The sequence below is a fragment of the Bombina bombina genome, chromosome 1 (genome assembly GCF_027579735.1).
Source record: "Bombina bombina isolate aBomBom1 chromosome 1, aBomBom1.pri, whole genome shotgun sequence".
NCBI lineage: Eukaryota > Metazoa > Chordata > Amphibia > Anura > Bombinatoridae > Bombina > Bombina bombina.
Window position 1 is genome coordinate 1,224,545,551 of NC_069499.1, and position 23,298 is coordinate 1,224,568,848.

Sequence of the window (23,298 nt, forward strand, 5' to 3'; positions counted from 1 at the left end):
AGTGAGATATCTTGCAGAGGGATGCAGCACTCTTAAAATTGCAAAGCTTCTGAAGCGTGATCATCGAACAATCAAGCGTTTCATTCAAAATAGTCAACAGGGTCGCAAGAAGCGTGTGGAAAAACCAAGGCGCAAAATAACTGCCCATGAACTGAGAAAAGTCAAGCGTGCAGCTGCCAAGATTCCACTTGCCACCAGTTTGGCCATATTTCAGAGCTGCAACATCACTGGAGTGCCCAAAAGCACAAGGTGTGCAATACTCAGAGACATGGCCAAGGTAAGAAAGGCTGAAAGACGACCACCACTGAACAAGACACACAAGCTGAAACGTCAAGACTGGGCCAAGAAATATCTCAAGACTGATTTTTCTAAGGTTTTATGGACTGATGAAATGAGAGTGAGTCTTGATGGGCCAGATGGATGGGCCCGTGGCTGGATTGGTAAAGGGCAGAGAGCTCCAGTCCAACTCAGACGCCAGCAAGGTGGAGGTGGAGTACTGGTTTGGGCTGGTATCATCAAAGATGAGCTTGTGGGGCCTTTTCGGGTTGAGGATGGAGTCAAGCTCAACTCCCAGTCCTACTGCCAGTTTCTGGAAGACACCTTCTTCAAGCGGTGGTACAGGAAGAAGTCTGCATCCTTCAAGAAAAACATGATTTTCATGCAGGACAATGCTCCATCACACGCATCCAAGTACTCCACAGCGTGGCTGGCAAGAAAGGGTATAAGAGAAGAAAATCTAATGACATGGCCTCCTTGTTCACCTGATCTGAACCCCATTGAGAACCTGTGGTCCATCATCAAATGTGAGATTTACAAGGAGGGAAAACAGTACACCTCTCTGAACAGTGTCTGGGAGGCTGTGGTTGCTGCTGCACACAATGTTGATGGTGAACAGATCAAAACAGTGACAGAATCCATGGATGGCAGACTTTTGAGTGTCCTTGCAAAGAAAGGTGGCTATATAGGTCACTGATTTGTTTTTGTTTTGTTTTTGAATGTCAGAAATGTATATTTGTGAATGTTGAGATGTTTTATTGGTTTCACTGGTAAAAATAAATAATTGAAATGGGTATATATTTGTTTTTTGTTAAGTTGCCTAATAATTATGCACAGTAATAGTCACCTGCACACACAGATATCCCCCTAAAATAGCTAAAACTAAAAACAAACTAAAAACTACTTCCAAAAATATTCAGCTTTGATATTAATGAGTTTTTTGGGTTCATTGAGAACATGGTTGTTGTTCAATAATAAAATTAATCCTCAAAAATACAACTTGCCTAATAATTCTGCACTCCCTGTATATATATATATATATATATATATATATATATATATATATATATATATATATATATATATATATATATATATATATATATATATATATGTTTAATGGGAAACATATTGTTTAAAAAAATTTGAGTAAAAAATGATTAATATTAGAGTTAAGCTAACAGGATGTGCAACTGATACCTAGGTATGTGCTGCTTAATAGATGACAAGGGCAACACCCACAGAAAAAAAAAAAGAAAGTTGGTACAGATAATAGAAGTTGGAACAGATATTTTGATTTAGCATGTCTCTTTACTGCTAAAAAGGGAAAGTGCTTTTGCTTTTAAGCACTTATCTATCAACTATTTCTATTTGTCTCTTTTTACTGCCCCTTTAACAGAAATTAAAAGAATATATAGTTTTGAATCTGTATATTTATTTAGGAAATAGTGTGTGTGTATTTCTAAAAAGAATATTTAATATATGTGGCACTTTATAAAAGTATATATTAAAGTGTTTGAATCCGTGTGCATCTGTATAACAGGATATATAATGTGTGCGTCTTTGTATAACAGTCTGTGTGTCTGTAAAGCAGTATATATAAAGTGTGTGGCTCTGAGTGTATTTGTATAAAACTATATATAATGTGTGTGGGTCTGTATGTATATCACTGTATATAATGTGTGTGGGTCTGTGTGCATCTGTATAACAGTACTCTCATCATCTGTTATATTTATCGTATCAGGGACCACTTAAGATACTCTATGAAACACTCGGAAGAATGCTGTCAGGGTAATTTTAACTGTAAACCACTCCCCTTCTAAGTAGATTTGTCACTTTGTATTCCATTTATTAATCAATGTGGTTATACTGCAACCAGTTCTCAAAGGCATACATCTGGCACCTAAGGTATAAGCAGCATTCAATTCTTTTGTTGTATATTGCTGTCAATATCACTTATTAGTATGCCAATGTGTTAGCAGGGTGAAGCGGTTAATTTCCCAGCATGCATGTTAGTAACAAGACATAATGTTTGCAATTCCATTTATATCCTTTCCAAACTCTATACATATATTGCTCCCACTTTTAATCCACTTTTGCGCCAGGGTAGAGTTAGCAGGAATATAGCAGTTAGAAAAAACAACGTTCATGCAAGGCACAGCACAAGTGTACACATTTGTAGAAAGTTTCCAAATATACATATGGCAATGTACATTTAAACAGCAATAGGAGTGTCCCGCTGTATATAATAGTGAGTGTCACTTGTTAGAATGCCAGTATGTTGATGCAATATAGCAATTAGTTAACATGCATGTTAATATGTAACACAATACTTGCGGTTCCGTTTTCCTTCTCCAAGATGTACGTCACTCCCAGCTTTAATCCACTTTCGCGGAAGGGAGATTCCATGTCGAAGACACCATCCGTTGTTAAAGTGTGTTAACTGCAAGCTTTCTAATTAGTGCCGTAACTCTGAGTGCCCATGTATCAGAAGTGTTGTAAGTCCAGGGATGAACAGCATAACAAACACACTCCTACGCGCGTTTCGGGACTCCGCCCTTTTTCAAGCAGTATACGTCATCAAGGAAACCACCTCTTCAAATAGGCTATAGTGTTAGATCGAACACTCCTTTCATAAACGTCATCAACATTCATACTCCCACTATTTGTTAAAGGTGTACTGTGAATTAAATCTATATATAAAAAAATTAAAATCAAAAAAGGACATCTATGACTGACGTACAATAGCGCAAGTGCAGCAGGATCACAACTAAATCTGAACACTCCGAAATCGGGAGTTACTTATAATACTTTAATTCTCAAGATTTACATATTATATATATAGCACACAGGGGAAAAATACTTCTATTCTCCTTTTAAAGGGTATATGTTTACATATGTTATTTTGTCACTACAATGTACCTCATGTATAATATTGTGTTCCTTATATGAACATTATAATTAAAGTTATACGAAGTGGTCTCATGGGATGTCCCTGTTAAGTCCTCTAGGGAATAAGGTGTCCAATTTTCTGATCCATTGGGCTTTCTTTTTGAATAGGGACCTTTGTCTATCACCCCCTCTCCTTAGAAGTGGAACATCATCCACTATTTGAAATCTTAATTGACTTTTATGTGCTGCAACAGTAAAATGATATGCTACTGGTGCATCTGAGTCCAAATTACCTATGGCTGCCTTATGTTGTCTAATCCTGTCACAGACACACTGTGTCGTCTCGCCTACATAGGCCAGTCCACAAGGACATTTAATGACATATACATGTAATTCCAGTTATGTCATATATGTGTTTCTAATCCCAATTTTACATCCAGTATGGGGATGTGTCACATTTTCCCCTTTAATTAGGGAGTTACATTGCGTGCAATTGTAACATGGAAAGCAACCTTTCTTTTGTAAGGGGAGAGCTGGATTAATAGTGCCTAAGTCCGCTCTAACAAGTTCATCCTTAAGGTTCCTATTCCTTTTATACGATAGAAGAGGAGGACCTCTAAATGTATCTGCCAATTGTGGTTCCTCTTGTAACAGGTACCATTGTTTGTTAATCACAGTTTTAAGTTTCTTGCTATGAAAGCCATAGTGTGTCACCAGAGGTACAGAATTTTTTTTCTTTTCTCTAGTCTTTGAACTTAGAAGAGTCGATCTATCAATCCGATTGACTCTATCCAGGTTATCTTGTACAACCTCATTAGGGCAGCCCCTTACCCTGAATTTATCAGCCATTTCATCAAGTCTCATTTGTAATTTTTGGGGATCAGATACAATCCTTTTAGTTCTGAGTAATTGGCTATATGGTAAGCTTTTTATTGTGGTTGGTGGATGGAAGCTATCAAAGCTAAGTTATTACGATCTGTCGCTTTTGAAAAAATATCGCATTGTAACTTGTCATTGTCAATATATACTATAGTGTCTAAGAAGCTGATATTAGATGAACTCCTCTCCATGGTAAACTTTAAATAATCAGTTTTTGTGTTAAGGATTTCTACTATGGCCTAGATTTGGAGTTTGGCGGTAGCCGTGAAAACCAGCGTTAGAGGCTCCTAACGCTGGTTTTATGCTACCGCTGGTATTTAGAGTCAGTCAAAAAAGGGTCTAACGCTCACTTTTCAGCCGCGACTTTTCCATACCGCAGATCCCCTTACATCAATTGCGTATCCTATCTTTTCAATGGGATCTTTCTAACTCCGGTATTTAGAGTCGTGGCTGAAGTGAGCGTTAGAAATCTAACGACAAAACTCCAGCCGCAGAAAAAAAAGTCAGTAGTTAAGAGCTTTCTGGGCTAACGCCGGTTTATAAAGCTCTTAACTACTGTGCTCTAAAGTACACTAACACCCATAAACTACCTATGTACCCCTAAACCGAGGCCCCCCCACATCGCCGACATTCGATTAAATTTGTTTAACCCCTAATCTGCCGACCGCCACCTACGTTATCCTTATGTACCCCTAATCTGCTGCCCCTAACACCGCCGACCCCTATATTATATTTATTAACCCCTAATCTGCCCCCCACAACGTCGTCGCCAGCTGCCTACACTTATTAACCCCTAATCTGCCGTCCGCATGCCGCCGCCAGCTACATTATAGCTATGTACCCCTAATCTGCTGCCCTAACATCGCCGACCCCTATATTATATTTATTAACCCCTAATCTGCCCCCCACAACGTCGTCGCCAGCTGCCTACACTTATTAACCCCTAATCTGCCGTCCGCATGCCGCCGCCAGCTACATTATAGCTATGTACCCCTAATCTGCTGCCCTAACATCGCCGACCCCTATATTATATTTATTAACCCCTAACCTGCCCCCCACGTCGCCGCCACCTACAATAATTAACCCCTAATCTGCCGACCGCAAAGAGCCACCACCTACATTATAGCTATGTACCCCTAATCTGCTGCCCCTAACACCGCCGACCCCTATATTATATTTATTAACCCCTAATCTGCCCTCCCTAACATCGCTGACACCTAACTTCAATTATTAACCCCTAATATGCCGACCGAATCTCGCCGCTATTCTAATAAATGTATTAACCCCTAAAGCTAAGTCTAACCCTAACACCCCCCTAAGTTAAATATAATTTAAATCTAACGAAATTAATTAACTCTTATTAAATAAACTATTCCTATTTAAAACTAAATACTTACCTGTAAAATAAACCCTAATATAGCTACAATATAAATCATAATTATATTATAGCTATTTTAGGATTTATATTTATTTTACAGGTAACTTTGTATTTATTTTAACCAGGTACAATAGCTATTAAATAGTTAAGAACTATTTAATAGCTAAAATAGTTAAAATAATTACAAAATTACCTGTAAAATAAATCCTAACCTAAGTTACAATTAAACTTAACACTACACTATCAATAAATAAATTAAATAAAATACCTACAATTAAACCTAACACTACACTATCAATAAATTATTTAAACACAATACCTACAAATAACTACAATTAAATAAACTAACTAAAGTACAAAAAAATAAAAAAGAACTAAGTTACAAAAAATAAAAAAATATTTACAAACATTATAAAAATATTACAACAATTTTAAGCTAATTACACCTACTCTAAGCCCCCTAATAAAATAACAAAGCCCCCCAAAATAAAAAATGCCCTACCCTATTCTAAATTACAAAAGTTCAAAGCTCTTTTACCTTACCAGCCCTGAACAGGGCCCTTTGCGGGGCATGCCCCAAGAAATTCAGCTCTTTTTCCTGTAAAAAAACACATACAATACCCCCCCAACATTACAACCCACCACCCACATACCCCTAATCTAACCCAAACCCCCCTTAAATAAACCTAACACTAAGCCCCTGAAGATCTTCCTACCTCTTCTTCACCTCACCGGGTATCACACCGATCCATCCTGGCTCCGATATCTTCATCTAAGCCCAAGCGGGGGCTAGACATCCATCATTTGACGGCTGAAGAAGTCCAGAAGAGGCTCCAAAGTCTTCATCCTATCCAGGAAGAAGAGTAGATCCGGACCGGCAACCATCTTCTTCCAAGCGGCATCTTCTATCTTCATCCGATGTGGACCGGCTCCATCTTGAAGACCTCCACCGCGGACCCATCTTCTTCTTCCGACGACTTCCCGACGAATGACGGTTACTTTAAGGGACGTCATCCAAGATGGTGTCCCTCGAATTCCGATTGGCTGATAGGATTCTATCAGCCAATAGGAATTAAGGTAGGAATATTCTGATTGGCTGATGGAATCTGCCAATCAGAATCAAGTTCAATCCGATTGAGTTAATATCTTCATAAAAACATGCAGAAACCACCGGGTCGCCCAATAGTGGCAGGAACAGATTCAATTTTCCAACCTATTGTCATTTTAATCGACAGCCTAATAAGGCCCCTATTGGGTAGCATAAGATCATATCTCCAAGATACTACTGACTTCATAAATAAGATCATGTGTGTCAAGGTGCCTTCTAACTCTATCCTTGTAACTATGGATATTTCAAATCTATATACTTCAATTCCTCATGAGTTAGGCATAGGGGGTGTATTCTATTACATCAATAAGGAAGGATTGTTGAAATTGTCTGAAAGGAGATTTATCTCTGATTTGTTAAAAAGTATTCTTTATGAAAGTTACTTTATGTTTGAGGACACCTATGTCCAAACCAAGGGCACTGCAATGGTCTCAAATGTTGCCCCCACTTATGCGAACTTATTTGTAGGTCAATTTGAGGAACAATATGTCTATGAAGATGAATTATTTAAGAACAATATAACATGCTGGTATAGGTACATAGATGTATTCCTGGTGTGGACAGGTGATGGAGATGCATTAAAAAACTTTGTAGAAATCCTTAACACAAAAACTGATTATTTAAAGTTTACCATGGAGAGCAGTTCATCTAATATCAGCTTCTTAGACAATATGGTATATATTGACAATGCGATATTTTTTCAAAAGCGACAGATCGTAATAACTTACTTAGCTTTGATAGCTTCCATCCACCAACCACAATAAAAAGCTTACCATATAGCCAATTACTCAAAACTAAAAGGATTGTATCTGATCCCCAAAAATTACAAATGAGACTTGATGAAATGGCTGATAAATTCAGGGTAAGGGGCTACCCTAATGAAGTTGTACAAGATAACCTGGATAGAGTCAATCGGATTGATAGATCGACTCTTCTAAGTTCAAAGACTAGAGAAAAGAAAAAATGTTCTGTACCTCTGGTGACACACTATGTCTTTCATAGCAAGAAACTTAAAACTGTGATTAACAAACATTGGTACCTGTTACAAGAGGAACCACAATTGACAGATACATTTAGAGATCCTCCTCTTCTATAGTATAAAAGGAATAGGAACCTTAAGGATGAACTTGTTAGAGCGGACTTAGGCACTATTAATCCAGCTCTCCCCTTACAAAAGAAAGGTTGCTTTCCATGTTACAATTGCGCGCAATGTAACTCCCTAATTAAAGGGGAAAATGTGACACATCCCCATACTAAATGTTCTTGTGGACTGGCCTATGTAGGTGAGACGACACAGTGTGTCCATGACAGGATTAGACATAATGCAGCCATAGGTAATTTGGACTCAGATGCACCAGTAGCATATCATTTTACTGTTGCAGCACATAAAAGTCAATTAAGATTTCAAATAGTGGATGATGTTCCACTTCTTAGGAGAGGGGGTGATAGACAAAGGTCCCTATTCAAAAAGGAAGCCCAATGGATCAGAAAATTGGACACCTTATTCCCTAGAGGTCTTAACAGGGACATCCCATGGGGCCACTTCGTATAACTTTAATTATAATGTTCATATAAGGAACACAATATTATACATGAGGTACATTGTAGTGACAAAATAACATATGTAAACATATACCCTTTAAAAGGAGAAAAGAAGTATTTTTTCCCCTGTGTGCTATATATATAATATGTAAATCTTGAGAATTAAAGTATTATAAGTAACTCACGATTTCGGAGTGTTCAGATTTAGTTGTGATCCTGCTGCACTTGCGCTATTGTACGTCAGTCATAGATGTCCTTTTGTGATTTCAATTTTTTATATATAGATTTAATTCACAGTACACCTTTAACAAATAGTGAGAGTATGAATGTTGATGACGTTTATTAAAGGAGTGTTCGATCTAACCAATTGAATCACACTATAGCCTATTTGAAGAGTTGATTTACTTGATGACATATACTCCTTGAAAAAGGGTGGAGTCACGAAACGTGCATCGGAGTGTGTTTGTTATGCTGTTCATCCCTGGACTTACAACACTTCTGATACATGGGCACTCGGAGTTATGGCACTAATTAGAAAGCTTGCAGTTAACACACTTTAACAACGGATGGTGTCTTGGACACGGAATCTCCCTTCCGCGAAAGTGGATTAAAGCTGGGAGTGACGTACATCTTGGAGAAGGAAAAAGGAACCGCAAGTATTGTGTTACATATTAACATGCATGTTAACTAATTGCTATATTGTATCAACATACTAGCATTCTAACAAGTGACACTCACTATTATATATAGCGGGACACTCCTATTGCTGTTTAAATGTACATTGCCGTATGTATATTTGGAAATTTTCTACAAATGTGTACACATGTGCTGTGCCTTGCATGAACGTTGTTTTTTCTAACTGCTATATTCCTGCTAACTCTACCCTGCCGCAAAAGTGGATTAAAAGTGGGAGAAATATATGTATAGAGTTTGGAAAGGATATAAATGGAATTGCAAACATTATGTCTTGTTACTAACATGCATGCTGGGAAATTAACCGCTTCACCCTGCTAACACATTGGCATACTAATAAGTGATATTGACAGCTATATACAATAAAATAATTGAATGCTGCTTATACCTTAGGTGCCAGATGTATGCCTTTGAGAACTGGTTGCAGTATAACCACATTGATTAATAAATGGAATACAAAGAGACAAATCTACTGAGAAGGGGAGTGGTTTACAGTTAAAAGTACCCTGACATCATTCTTCCGAGTGTTTCATAGAGTATCTTAAGTGGTCCCTGATACGATAAATATAACAGATGAGAGTATTGGACGTGGACTTTATTCATTCATACCCCTCTTTTTGGGACTATTCATATTACACTTACTTGAACTTTTTTACGTCCTTTTTAAATATCTTTTCTAATAAGATGACAGCATATGTTTGATTCCCCTAGGGATGCCTGGGGCAGAATCCTTTTTTTGTATGAATGTATGACTGACGAATGTTTGGGTGGACATGAATTTTGGGTTTTGATATACTTGTTTATTTAGGCATATGAATTAAATAAAACTGAGGCTTGCTTTCTAAAGAGGTGAGCTGAGTCATATATTTAACTATATATAATGTGTGCGGCTCTGTGTGTATCTGTATACAGTATATATATATATAATGTATTTTAGCCTGTGTGTATCTGTATAACAGTATATATATATATATATATATAATGTGTGTGGGTCTGTGTGTATATGTATAACGGTATATATAATGTTTGCATCTGTATAACACTACATACAGCATAATGTGTATCTGTATAACAGTATATATAATATATGTGGGTCTTGGGTCATCATTGCTGACAAATAGAACACACGGCTAAGGAGTGCGGCTCTGCAACCAGTGGTGGGACGCTACAGGACGTATAGAGAAGTGAAATGTTAGTACAATAAAACCGCAAGTAACAACTGTGTGTTAGCTACAATTTACATTGTATACTAGTGGATATTTTTCCCGGCAAGGGCTGTGGCCCCCATGTACTAAAAGATGTGCGGACAAGGTGCTCAACTTACAAAAACAAGGTCCGCTGCCCGTATGTATCATTAAACATTACCTTCTCTCACGTAACAAATCGCATGAGAGAAAGGCCTGTCAATCACCCCGAGCGAATGTGTTTTGGGTAATTGCTTTCCACCAAAACAGAAGTGGCAGAGATTGCTTAGGCTGCTTAGTACATGAAGCCCATAATGTAAATATTCTCTCACACTAGCACTGTCTAAAAAGCGAATATATATGAAAGCTAATAAATATGGAAATATCAGCAACCAACCACTTTACTGGAACTAGACAAAGTGCATAAGCATTGTGCTTTAAGATCTCTAACAATATATTTTTTAATTAAATGTTATCGTTTCCCTGCAAAAAAAATAGGTTTCTTTCTACTTTTTTTTTTTAAATACAAAACAAGCAGCAGGAAAGGTTTAGAAATCTGTAGAAAAGGTGAAATCCCAAACAGATGGCCTCCCCATGAGAAGCTTTTACATGCTCAGCAAGAGCCTTTCAGAAAGCTCAATCAATAGCTTTTTAGGGAAATACAATTATTTAATCTAAAGCCAAACTAAAAATCCATACACGGAAAAGCTGTATCCAGACAAGTCAAAGGCTTTTTGCCTCTAGGGAACAGAGTAGGCATGACACCCCTATTAACCAAACACTCCCAGAATCCTTAAATTCTCTGAGAATTAGCAAAGACAACAGTACCAATTAAATAGGTCGCTGTGTGAATTAAACAGACACAGTGAGTAGTTCTAGCTGCACTGCATTAACCAGCATGGTGTTTAATGTAACAAAATAGGTCCTGTTAAGAATGTTTTGTTGCCACTCTGGGACTTCTGAACAATTGCTATTTAGCAAAATAATTATTTTAATAGCACTGAAGATATCTTTAAAAATAACTAAAAATTGTTAGATAAACAGTTCTCAAGCTAGAATTTGCCTTTCCAATATTCTTTGAGGGACCTCACAGTACTGAGGAGACGTCTTAGATAATCTTGCCAGACCAGAGAGCTTTAGATCATAGGCCTTAAGTGAGCTGAAATATTTCACAAGGGCAATAAAATATATTTTTTAAATTCTGTATTATTGGCCAAGATTTACATAAAAAACTTTTTATGATCATGCCCTTGGAACGCTCGCAGTCAGACCCTTATTCTTTCTGCTAGGTTTCCAAGACGTCTCTCATTCTATTTGTCAGACTACTTTTCTATAATCAAGCAGATGTGTGAATATTCTAAATTTAAATTAGCCCTTTTTCAAGTTGTGGTTGTCATTTTTTTAAACTGTTTAGCAATAGGTGCAAGATTTCATGCTTTGGCCGACTATATATGTTAATGGCAAGAACAATCACTAACTGAATGTGTGGAAAGAAAGATGAAACATGTCTCAATTAATTTCAAACATGATCTTGACTTTACAACAAGACCCCTTGGCAACCTCACTAGCGTTTATGAATATAGAGCATTGAATTCACAATTAGTGGCAGCTGATATGATACTCAAACCCCAAAGAGATCCAAGATGTACTGCAGTTGATGCAGCCACATCACAAGTATACACAGGACAAGCAAATCATAGTACACAAATAGCTAGAAATAAAGAACGAAAAAGAAAAGTCAAATAAATAAATACCCTAGCCATACAGCCCCTCTGTCAGTCCTATACCAGCAGGTGACAAAATGAGGCAAAAGTAGCACCCCTTGGTTCAGCACTCCAAATGTCGCACATGGAATGCATGCTGTATCTTACTGTCCAATGAGCTACACTCTAGAAAAAAAAGAAATTACAACATTTTCTCATTTTTCATGAATACAGACAGATTTATAGAATAACCTAACACACGTTCTGATAATTTACAGTAGAAGAAACTAGAGAGCTATAATATAAAAGTGACCTAATAAAAAAAAAAAGATAAAAGTGTAGCAATCACCGTTCCCTCTACTGGGTGCGCGTGTGGGCATGCACACCTTATTATTTTAGAGCTCTGGATGTTTACCGCATGCGGGCTATTGAAGGAGCAGGTAGGCAGAGCAGGGAAGCAATGCAGATGTCAGCTGCAGAAGCTGTTACATAGTTGTAAAATGTACTTTGCTCTAGGTAAGTGGATAAGACGTATATAGGGCTAGATTTATCATTTACAAATGCTTTTCAGCTGGTGTGCTGCTGGCACACTTCAAGTTAGGTCACAGCACACTGGTTGAAAACCACTTGTAAATAACTGCTTTTTTTTCAGTGACATAGTTATAGTGTAGTCACTGAGTGAGGATGGCAGGCCTATAGTGTGTTGTATGTGTCCATCCATTCAGTAATTTTGGGCTACAGCTCTCAAGGTGTAATAGACACCATGTATGAGCTCCTTAACCACACGCTTTCTATAATTGGAGCTTAAGGATCAGTAGCGGACCTGGATAATCGTGGGCTGAGGCCATGCTAACAGTGACAGCTGCACAGGCCAGGTTATCCCAGTGTCACGGATCAGTATTTCAGTATAGCTGCTCATAGCAATATCTTATGTTGCTTATTATTATTATTATTACTTGTAGGTGGATATATAAATATATATAAAAAAAAAATACACAAGACGTCCATCGCTTGCCTTTTTTTCCCATTTATGCAATAACATGAAATTATTTATAAGCATTTTTTTAAGCATTCAGGAAAATGCTGCCTGGGTCATATAAATCATTGCCTTAGGCTATTGGCTTCCTCAAATCCTATGTGTATGTATACACAGCACACACACATATATATATATATATATATATATATATATATATATATATATATATATATATATATATATATATATATATATATATATATATATATATATATACATACATACACATACATACTCTAATCTGAGAGATTCAATTCTAGTATCCATTAATTATGGAAAGCCCATGAGGGATCTAAGATTCTCCTGTGCCCACCCTATTGTTTATTTTTTTAAGTTCACAATATAATATGATTATCATACAAATTATGTCAGAAAATCTTCAGTCAGAGGCATGAGCTGCAATTGAAAGCATGCTTCAAAAAAAAAAAAAAAACCTTATCTGTAGCAAGTACATTCAAAATATTCTGACCCTGATAATGTCCTTTGTAATATCCAATAATATATATTTATATAACTAAACCAAGTTTACACACTTGTGAAAGAGCTATTTTCTGTTGAGTAACATGCACTGATAATGCTCCTTGGGAAACCTTATTCATATTATTTGAGATCCTATTGCATATTGTTCATCTATATTAGCTTTATGTTCATAAAATAGTTCATTAAGAGCAGTAAAAAAAAAGGACAATGTACATTATCATTATTACTTTGCCTATAATTTACTTAATCTCCTCCTCTTTTCTGTCTCTCTCCTCTCTGTTCCCTCTATCTTCCTTCTCTCTGTCCTCACTTTTCTCTTTCTCCTCCTAACTTCTTTCTCTGCCCTCTCTTCTATGTCCTCTCCTCCTTTTCTCTACCTATGTGGATTATCTCTCCTTTCTTCTGTGTCCTCTGTTCTCTCTCTATCTACCTCTCCTCTCTCTCTCTCCTCCTCTCTTGTTTTCCTCTCTCCTCTTTTCATTCTCTCTCAGATATCTGTTCTGTCGCCTCCGTCTCCCTCTGTTTTTTCTGTTATCTCTCTTCCATCTCTCTTCATTATCTCTCTCCTTTCTCTCTCTTATGCTCCCTCCCCCTCTATTCTCTATCTCCCCTCCTGTTATCTTCTCTCCCTCTCCTCCTCTCTTCTCTTTCTGCCCTCTCATTTGACCTCTTTACTCCCTCTCTCTCCTTTCATACTCCTCTATTTTCTCTGCCATATTTTGTGTCCTCTCAATCTTCTATCTTTTTCTCCCCCCTCTTCTTTTTCTCTCTCTCCTCCTCTCTCTGCCATCTCTTATCTGTCTTCTCCTTTTTTTTTCTTTGGAGCAACTTACATGAAAGTGCTAGAGTTCCTTTGAGTGTGGAGTGAACTAGGCACAAATGATCAAAAAGGAGTTGGGGGGTCTAGTATAGTTTTGATGATCTGGGGCAGTATGTAGGAAAGTCTGGAGTTGGACATATTTTAACCAATGGGAAAATTTCCCACCTGCTAAATTCTCGAAGTCTGCTCAAGACTTGAGCATTCAGGAAGAGAGAAGATAGGAGTTATAACTTCTATATACCTTTTGCTAATGTAACCCAGGGGCAGGTCCTCCCTGAAACTCTGCATTAATGGTGATTGTGGTTAGAGGAGATTTAGGAGTAGAAATACCACAGGATAATTTCAGCAAGTCATGCCAACCTTTTCAGCTGAGATCATACTCGTTGATCATGTCCAACCTGTACTCTTTAGGAACCAAACACAATGAGGCAACATCTGCAGTTTCAAAAATTTTTATGTTTCTGCACAAGGTGTCAAATAATAATACTTTAAAAGCCATAAAGATAGGTTTCATTAATTTTACATGCCCAATTATATTATTCAGTTTTTATTATGATTGATTTATTTGTAAAGAGTCATCAAATTATATACTCTTATTATTAAAATATTTGGTTTATTTTTCTTTCTTTTTATAGCCAAAATATTTGTTATATATATATATATATATATCTTTCCTAACCTTATTTTTTACATTTCAGTTTTGCTATATATATATATATATATATATATATATATATATATATATATATATATATATATATATTATTATTATTATTATTATTATTATCGGTTATTTGTAGAGCGCCAACAGATTCCGCAGCGCTATAACCAAAGGGGGAGTACAACAAAACAATTATATGGTAGAGGGCCCTGCCAAGAGTTGCACTGTTGTAGTCAGCTCTTAAGAAGGTGATCCACAAACAGCTGGACTATTAGGCTTACATGCTAAGAGGGTTCAGGGGATTGCAGTGGAGGAGAGGAACTGGTATTAGGAAAGGTTAGCGTAGGTTGTATGCGTCCCTGAACAGTAGAGTCTTTAGGGAGCACTTGAAGCTTTTAAAACTAGAAGAGAGTCTTATGGAGCGAGGCAGAGAGTTCCACAAGATGGGAGCCAGTCTGGAGAAGTCCTGTAAACGGGAGTGTGATGAGGTGACAAGAGAGGAGGAGAGTAGGAGGTCATGAGCAGAGCGAAGGGGACGGGAGGGAGAGTATCTGGAGACAAGGTCTGAGATGTAGGGGGGAGCAGTGCAGTTGAGTGCTTTGTATGTCAGAGTGAGGGTTTTGTGTTTGATCCTAGAGGCAAGAGGAAGCCAGTGAAGGGATTGGCAGAGAGGCGCAGCAGATGAAGAGCGACGTGTAAGGAAGATGAGTCTGGCAGAGGCATTTATTATGGATTGTAAAGGAGCTAGGCGGCAGGTGGGGAGACCAGAGAGGACAGAGTTGCAGTAATCAAGGCGGGAAAGAATAAGAGAGTGGATTAAAATCTTAGTTGTGTCTTGTGTAAGGAAGTGTCTAATTTTAGAGATGTTTTTAAGGTGAAAGCGGCAGGCTTTAGCCAATGACTGAATGTGAGGAGTGAAGGAAAGATCTGAGTCGAATGTGACCCCGAGACATCGGGCGTGCGGGGTAGGGGTGATGATGGAGTTGTCGACAGTTATAGAGATATTGGGGGTGGAGACTTTGGAAGAAGGGGGGAAAATGAGGAGCTCAGTTTTGGAGAGATTTAGCTTGAGGTAGTGAGAGGACATCCAGGAAGAGATGTGAGAAAGACAGTTAGTGACACGGGTTAGCAAGGAAGGAGATAGTTCTGGTGCAGAGAAGTAGATTTGGGTGTCATCGGCATACAAATGATATTGGAAACTGTGGGACTTAATTAGGGAACCTAATGATGACGTATAGATAGAGAAGAGAAGGGGACCGAGGACAGAGCCCTGCGGTACTCCGACAGAAAGTGGTGACGGGGCAGAGGAGGCCCCAGAGAAGGCTACACTGAAGGTACGGTTTGACAGGTAGGAAGAGAGCCACGAGAGGGCTGTGTCACAGATGCCGAAGGATTGGAGGGTTTGGAGCAGAAGAGGGTGGTCGACCGTGTCAAAGGCTGCGGACAGATCAAGGAGGATAAGCAGAGAGAAGTGGCCTTTTGATTTGGCTGTAAGTAGGTCGTTGGGGACCTTAACAATAGCTGTCTCTGTGGAGTGATAGGGACGAAAACCAGATTGCAGCGGGTCAAGAAGGGAGTTTAACGTAAGGAAATGGGATAGGCGTACATATACTAGTTTTTCGAGAAGCTTTGAAGCAAGAGGGAGGAGGGAAATTGGGCGGTAGTTGGATGGGGAGGTAGGATCAAGGGAAGGTTTTTTGAGGATAGGTGTGACCAGCGCATGTTTCAATGATGAGGGAAATGTACCAGTGCTGAGGGAGAGGTTGAAAATGTGTGTTAGTATAGGGGTAAGGGTAGCAGAGAGAGAGGGGAGCAGCTGTGAGGGGATAGGGTCCAGGGGACAGGTAGTGAGGTGAGAGCGCAGTATAAGTGCTGAAACTTCATCCTCAGTAACAGGGGAGAATGAACTAAGTTTCAGGTTATGAGGGTTGTGGTTGGGTGAGAGTATTTGAGGGGGGGAGAGAATGGAATTGTGTTGAGAGCTGATTTCATTTCTGATGGAGTCAATTTTGTTAATGAAGTGACTGGCCAAGTCTTGGGCTGACAGAGAAGTTGTAATAGGAAGTGGGGGAGGGCGGAGGAGAGTATTGAAAGTGGAGAACAGACGTTTTGGGTTTGAAGAAAGAGATATATATATATATATATATATATATATATATATATATATATATATATATATATATATATATATATATATATATATATATATATATATATATATATATATATTAGTATAGCAAAGTTTTAACTTCTATGAACAGAAACCCCAAAATAAACTTGTACTCACCATTTTTATCTGCTCGGCGGAAGATCTAAAAAAATAAAAAATACAGATCAGAACAAAAAAGTCAACAAAAAGAAATAATATATTTTACAACAACAAAATCTAAAATCTCATGTTTAGTTATGAGGAGTGATTTAACATACAGTCTAAAAAATGAGTCATACCATTCGGGTAAGTAATCTATTAGATTTTTCTGAAAAGCAATTCTGAAACCACTATCTCAGGAATTTTCCATCATAACAACGAATAAGAAAACACAACTTACTATAAAAGTTTTGCAAATGCTAAATTATAGCCCTTAAGGATGTAACCTGAGCTACGATACACACTTAAAGGGACAGTCAAGTATAAATTAAACTTTCATTATTCAGATAGGACTTTTAATTTTAATTGACTTTCCAATTTACATTTATCATCAAATTTGTTTTTTTCTCTTGGTATTCTTAGTTTAAACTAAACATAGGTAGGCTCATATGCTAATTTCTAAGCCTTTGAGGGCTGCCTCTTATCACATGCTTTTTAAATCTCTTTTCAACACAAAGAGACAGAAAGTACACGTGGGCTATATAGATAACACTGTGTTCAGGCACAGAAAGTTATTTAAGATCTAGCACAATAAAATGCTAAATTTAAGACAATAGATAATAAACAGTCACAGTCATGTGATCAGGGGGCTGGAAGAAGGTTCCTAGATACAAGGTAATCACAAAGGTAAAAAGTATACAGTATTAATGTAACTGTGTTGGTTATGCAAAACTGGGGAATGAGTAATAAAGGGATTATCTATCTTTTAAAACAATAACAATTCTATGGTTCACTGTCCCTTTAACGTCAAGCAATTGGGGAGTACTGGCAAAATAAATGTTATTTTTTATATCTGGTAATCCTTACAACCTGCCTTTATTAAAGACACACTTGAAAAAATAAACTGGTTTAAATCTTGTAATGTGGCAAAAGGAACTACAATATACTTCAAAATATTATTTATGGGTAACAGTATTTTTATAAAACGTCAAATTTTTTTTTAAATGAAATAAGCAAAAAGAAATTGCTTTTCAATTTCAAATACCATATGATATCATAAAATGGGTAATTTTAGATTACACTATCATTTAGAATGAACAACTTAGTAGTTATCACAAAACGATATGTTCAGTGCAAACTATTCAGTATAAAGACATTGTGCCTCATTAGGAAATATTATTTAGTGTCCAAGGTTAACCTATAGAGTTGATGAACAAAATGATGAAGCAATTCTCCACATCTTAGTGAATCAGAATATCAATTAATATTTCCTATGCAGATTATGGAGATTAAAGCTGATCAATCCCTTAAAGGGACATGAAACACTATTTTTTTTCTTTCCTAATTCAGATCGAGCATGCAATTTTAAACAAGTTAAAGATTTACTTCTATTACCAATTTTTTTTTTATTCTTGGTCTTGTGCTGAAAAGCAAGGAAGTTAAACTCATGAGGGTGCACGTCTCTGGAGCACTATATCGCAACAGTTTTGCAAGAATGTTATTCATTTGCAAGATCACTAGAATAACAATTGTATGCTGTGTCTTAATCACAATATATATTTTTTGTTTCATATGCCTTTAATGATGTTTTAACACAACAAAAAATATGATTTAATCAAGTGCATTTCTATTTTTGAACAATGTGATTATATAAATAAAAAAGAAAAAAATATCTAAGCTTATACAATTAATGCTGCAACAGCAGGCTCAGAATAAAAATGCTAATTTTTGTTGGAGGTTTTTTTTTAATTAACGTAGAACATACAGTAGAGTTTTAAAGAATTTCTGAGGATTCAGTTCATTGTTGGATTTAATTTAAAATGATTAGAACTGGCAGCCAGTGGAGCCCTAATGTTTATATGTAACAATTTCTTTATTTGAGATTGCTGTAATGAAGGGCTTTTATAAACGCAATTTTAATTCAAATGACTTAACCTCAAGAATAAGACAAGTCAAATATACAATGAACACAATCTCATTGCTAAGTATCAATCAGTACTTATACAAAGACTTTTTTAACTACAGCTTTTCAAATAACTAATGTACCGAGAAGTCTGAATTTGCTTTACTTTTGTTCATATTTGAGGAATGAGAATTAATGTGTTTGAAAACTACTTGCAATTGTTTTTATACAGCTTAAAAAATAAAAAATATCTTCTAATCATCTTTACATTAATCTATCTAACAATCATTAGAAAAGATGGAGTAGCATTGTTGGATCAAACTGAGCACAATGTAGCTTTGTAAATTATAACTCACTGGTCAGAAATTCAACCTGATACGCAATGTATACAACCGAATATTACTCATATGGAGTGATATACATGAAGACCCTTTTTCTGCAGCTGCTTATAATAAAGATAACAATGTGCTAAGTAGTCGCACTGGAACATATAGCAAAATCTGAAACATTTCCAAGACATATTTAAAAAACTGATATTTCATAAATGTCTCTTAAAATGAAACTGTCTTTTCTTTTTTTTTTTTTTTGCTAAACTTGTACCATCTTCTGATGATTCTAGTGCATTTCCCACAATCTGCAAGCTGTAAACATGAAATTAAATAAATAAATAAATATATCTGCATTAACCTAGATATCAGAGAAATGTAGCTCATGTTGATTGGTTAACACAAAAAAATAGTGGTGGTCGTAATTTACTCATACTATGATCAGTAAACCACAATTTCAAATAGCATAAACAAATTATGTATATATATATATATATATATATATATATATATATATATATATATATATATATATATATATATACACACATAGTATGTATCAGCAATTATGTACTGAATTGCAAAGCTGCATACAAAATGTATTGAAAGCATGAACTCACTTTATTAATGATTTGCTAAACTGCACATTGTGCTAAAAAAATAGCTGAAAACCAAACGTATGCTTATTTCAATTTCTTGATTTGTTTTAAAGTTTGTATTAGCTTTCAAACAGTTAGTACTTTGCTCTAAGTAATCACTACATAGTGTGTAGTTGGTTCAGGAAATCTGCAACATTTTGCATCATAGTTAGGTTACAGAACTTAATGTATGTTCTCTATAGGAGCATGGTACAAGAACAAAAATTACAGTCAAGCCAGCGTATTTTGCAGAAATGGGGATCAAAATAAATAAAGACTACCTATTGCAATGTTGTTTCATTGGCGTTCATTTATAGGTCATTCAATTTTAAGTTTGAAGTCCGGTATGTAAAAATGCATGGCTAATAGCTACTGTATATATACTGAATCTCATAAAGAATGTGCCCAGATTATATTTTATCATTACTTAACCATAGGAATTTCACTGTCTCAAGATATGTTCTTGGCATAGTCATAGTATTCTACATTTATCTAATATACAAAGTCTTTTCTGACTCCTTAAAAAGTGTGTAGATGACTCTTTGCTGAAATGCATTTTAAATGAATTTGTCAATGAATGAAGGTAATCATTCACAGCAATAACCCAATTTACTCATACATTTCATTTAAATTGGCAGCTGAAGGGATGCACCAAGTCATAACAAATCTGCTCCTATGTGGGGGAAGTGAAACATAATTGTCATTTTAGCTTAACAAAAAAAATTCAAAGTATAATTCCCCTTTCTGGAGGAATTATTTGGTTTATGTGCGCAATATATTCTGGCGGGTCAAATAATTTTGTAAGATATATATATATATTTATTTTTTATTTTTTTCAAAACAGTTGGTTAAATCATTGGCAATTTAAATGCTTGTCTCATCATGTCATCATCCTTGCTATAATTACCCACAGGGGACTGAGTCTTCAATTCTACATAATATGGATTTTTTTCTTTAAAAAACCAAAACAAAAATCTGTGAATAATCTGACACTGTAATTTGCCTCTAAAGACATCTACACAAATATGTGACAGGTAAGTGGATCATTACACCTGCTCTGTGGCAAATGATGGGTTCTTGATTAACATTAGCAAGTGTCAGTGAAATCTCTAAGGATCTAATGGTATGTTCTCCTCTTACTGTGCTGCGCATATATTAGACAGCCTGGGAGCCTGAAATGTTCCAACTGATCCCTATATAGATATTTTAAAAGAAATGTCCTCTCTATAGTTGTACAAAGCATATTTGCTTATTTTTCTGCTGCCACTGGGGTTGCATATGAAAATAATATGAGATTCTAATCTAACATAATTTCATTTCTAGATACCCCATCTAGAAAATGTATGAAATGTATGTAGTAGATATAGGCACAAATAAATGATAGGCTAAAAGTTTTAAGTCAAAGAAGTGCCCCCCAAAAAATGTAGCTTACAGTATTTAAATATTATTTTGGCCCCAATAATGTAATGTATAAAAATGATTGGCAGGTTATTTTAATAAAGAGTAACATGTATGTTTGGAAGAATCAGTCTATGTCCATAACTGGCTGGTCCTGGTTTTCAAAAACATATTAAACCATTTACCACTTATTTTACTCATGTATTTTTTTAGACCTAAATGCCTGCTGTTGTCATTATTGATATATGTTTGTGAATAATTTGAAAGTATGCTTATATGCCCACTGTTTAAAACACTGGTTTTGGGGATCAGGACTAGATTTTAAGATTCCAGGGCTTATTAAATCCACTGTGCATCACTTCTAAAATCATAGTAAGAAAGACATTCTGATACCAAACTTCTAAAGTGTCTTGAGTTAGGATGAATAACACATAAGTAGTGGTCAAGTGAACTTGGAAACTGTTAAGCACATACATTTCTCACTATCAGTGTCATAATCAATATCAGATAACATAACTTGTAATTCACAAACTTCAGATGATTGCCCTATTGGATATTATGTCATGTGATCTAGAATATCTGAACATGAGCTATTTTATAGGATTCTACCTCAAATCAGGACACATTTCCAGCTTTACATGTAACAGGATTTTCTCTGTATGAGCCTGCACACAAACAACAGCTGAATACTAGCTCTTTTTTTTTAATTTATAATCTCAATACATTATATATGCACCCACTTCTATGCATTTTAAATGGAATTATAGAATATGTCTGACATCCAATCCATAGACTACCAGATCTAACAGCTGATATGTTGTAACCAATTCTTTTGTCTGTAGAAGTGTTAGGTGTACAACTCTATAAAGCTGAACAGGATACCATACATTGCTTAGTTATCATTATGTTATGTATCTAGATGTAATTACAGACATGCATTTATTTACACACAAAATAGGATTGGTAAATTAAATGCCAATGACATGTACAGGAAAATTATCTCAAATTATAATTTTCTGTCACCTGAATATCAACATTCTATGAAATGTTTAATATTATGGTCATCTCTTTTGTGAGCTATCACACACAGTATATCTAAAAATAAACTTTCATAGAAAAAAAAACCACACTATAGGAAACAAGTGGAAACACAGAACATGCCTATGTTATCATTCAATGTAATGTATCTATGTCCCATCAACTGACTCTTTTTTGCTAAACTTCCTAAAATACAAGATCAGAGAGCTACAAATTCATGCACAAACACATTGCTTTGGACAGATTAGTGTAATGTTAAAAGTACATTTATACACAGATGATTGTATCTGTGAGTGAACTCATTCATACAGATTGTGAGCTTTATTATATAAATGATTGTGCATACATCCTTAGATAAATTGGGAATGCATGCAATAACTGTCCATGTAACTGTAACTATAGAATACAGTCTAAAGAGACGAAACAAACAGCGTGTGTAAATGTGTAGGCAACGAATATATATTTGGTTTAAATACCAAAAATTAAACCTATATATCGAATAAAAATAAACTGAATTGTTAATATACACACACAAACATAATATACCCATAGCATGCAATTAAACCTATGCACGAGTCTTGTGAACCTATGTATAGCACTCACATCCAATATAACGGAGATGCCCCTCCTGGTACCCGGGTACGGAATGTCCTGCACGCCGGGGCTGCCTTCCTCTCCTCTAAGCTCTCGCTCACTCTTATCGCTCATCTTGGTTACAATCCAGCGGAGCAGACCGTCCAGTCCCCGGGTATGAGGGTGCTGTTGTTGCAGGAGCTTGTGGACGCTATCCCTGCAGTACCGGGCTGCCTGCTCACACATGTCTGAGAACGGGAGGAGGCGAGCAGCCCGCCCCCTGCAGAGAGCCACACCCCTCATCAACCTGACTCCACCCACAACACGCCCTCAGCTCGCACAGCTGCCTAAAAGCAGGAGGAAAGTGTCCCTTTACTGAAAGTAGCAACACCCCTTATTAGGGAAACCACGCCCCAAGTTTTTAGCGCTACTAGGCTGCAAGTGAAGTGAGTGGCAATA

General features: G+C 36.4%; 1 protein-coding gene across 1 annotated transcript in view; it reads right to left on the reverse strand.

Moving 5' to 3' along the window:
* NECAB2 (N-terminal EF-hand calcium binding protein 2) overlaps positions 1-23,085 on the reverse strand; it is a 464,086-nt gene extending 441,001 nt beyond the window's left edge. The window contains exons 1-2 of the mRNA XM_053700429.1: positions 22,870-23,085; positions 16,943-16,967 (exon numbers count right to left, since the gene is read on the reverse strand). Coding sequence (XP_053556404.1) covers positions 16,943-16,967; positions 22,870-23,085 — 241 coding nt within the window. The remainder of the gene's footprint in view (positions 1-16,942; positions 16,968-22,869) is intronic.
* Between the last annotated feature and the right edge of the window lie 213 nt (positions 23,086-23,298).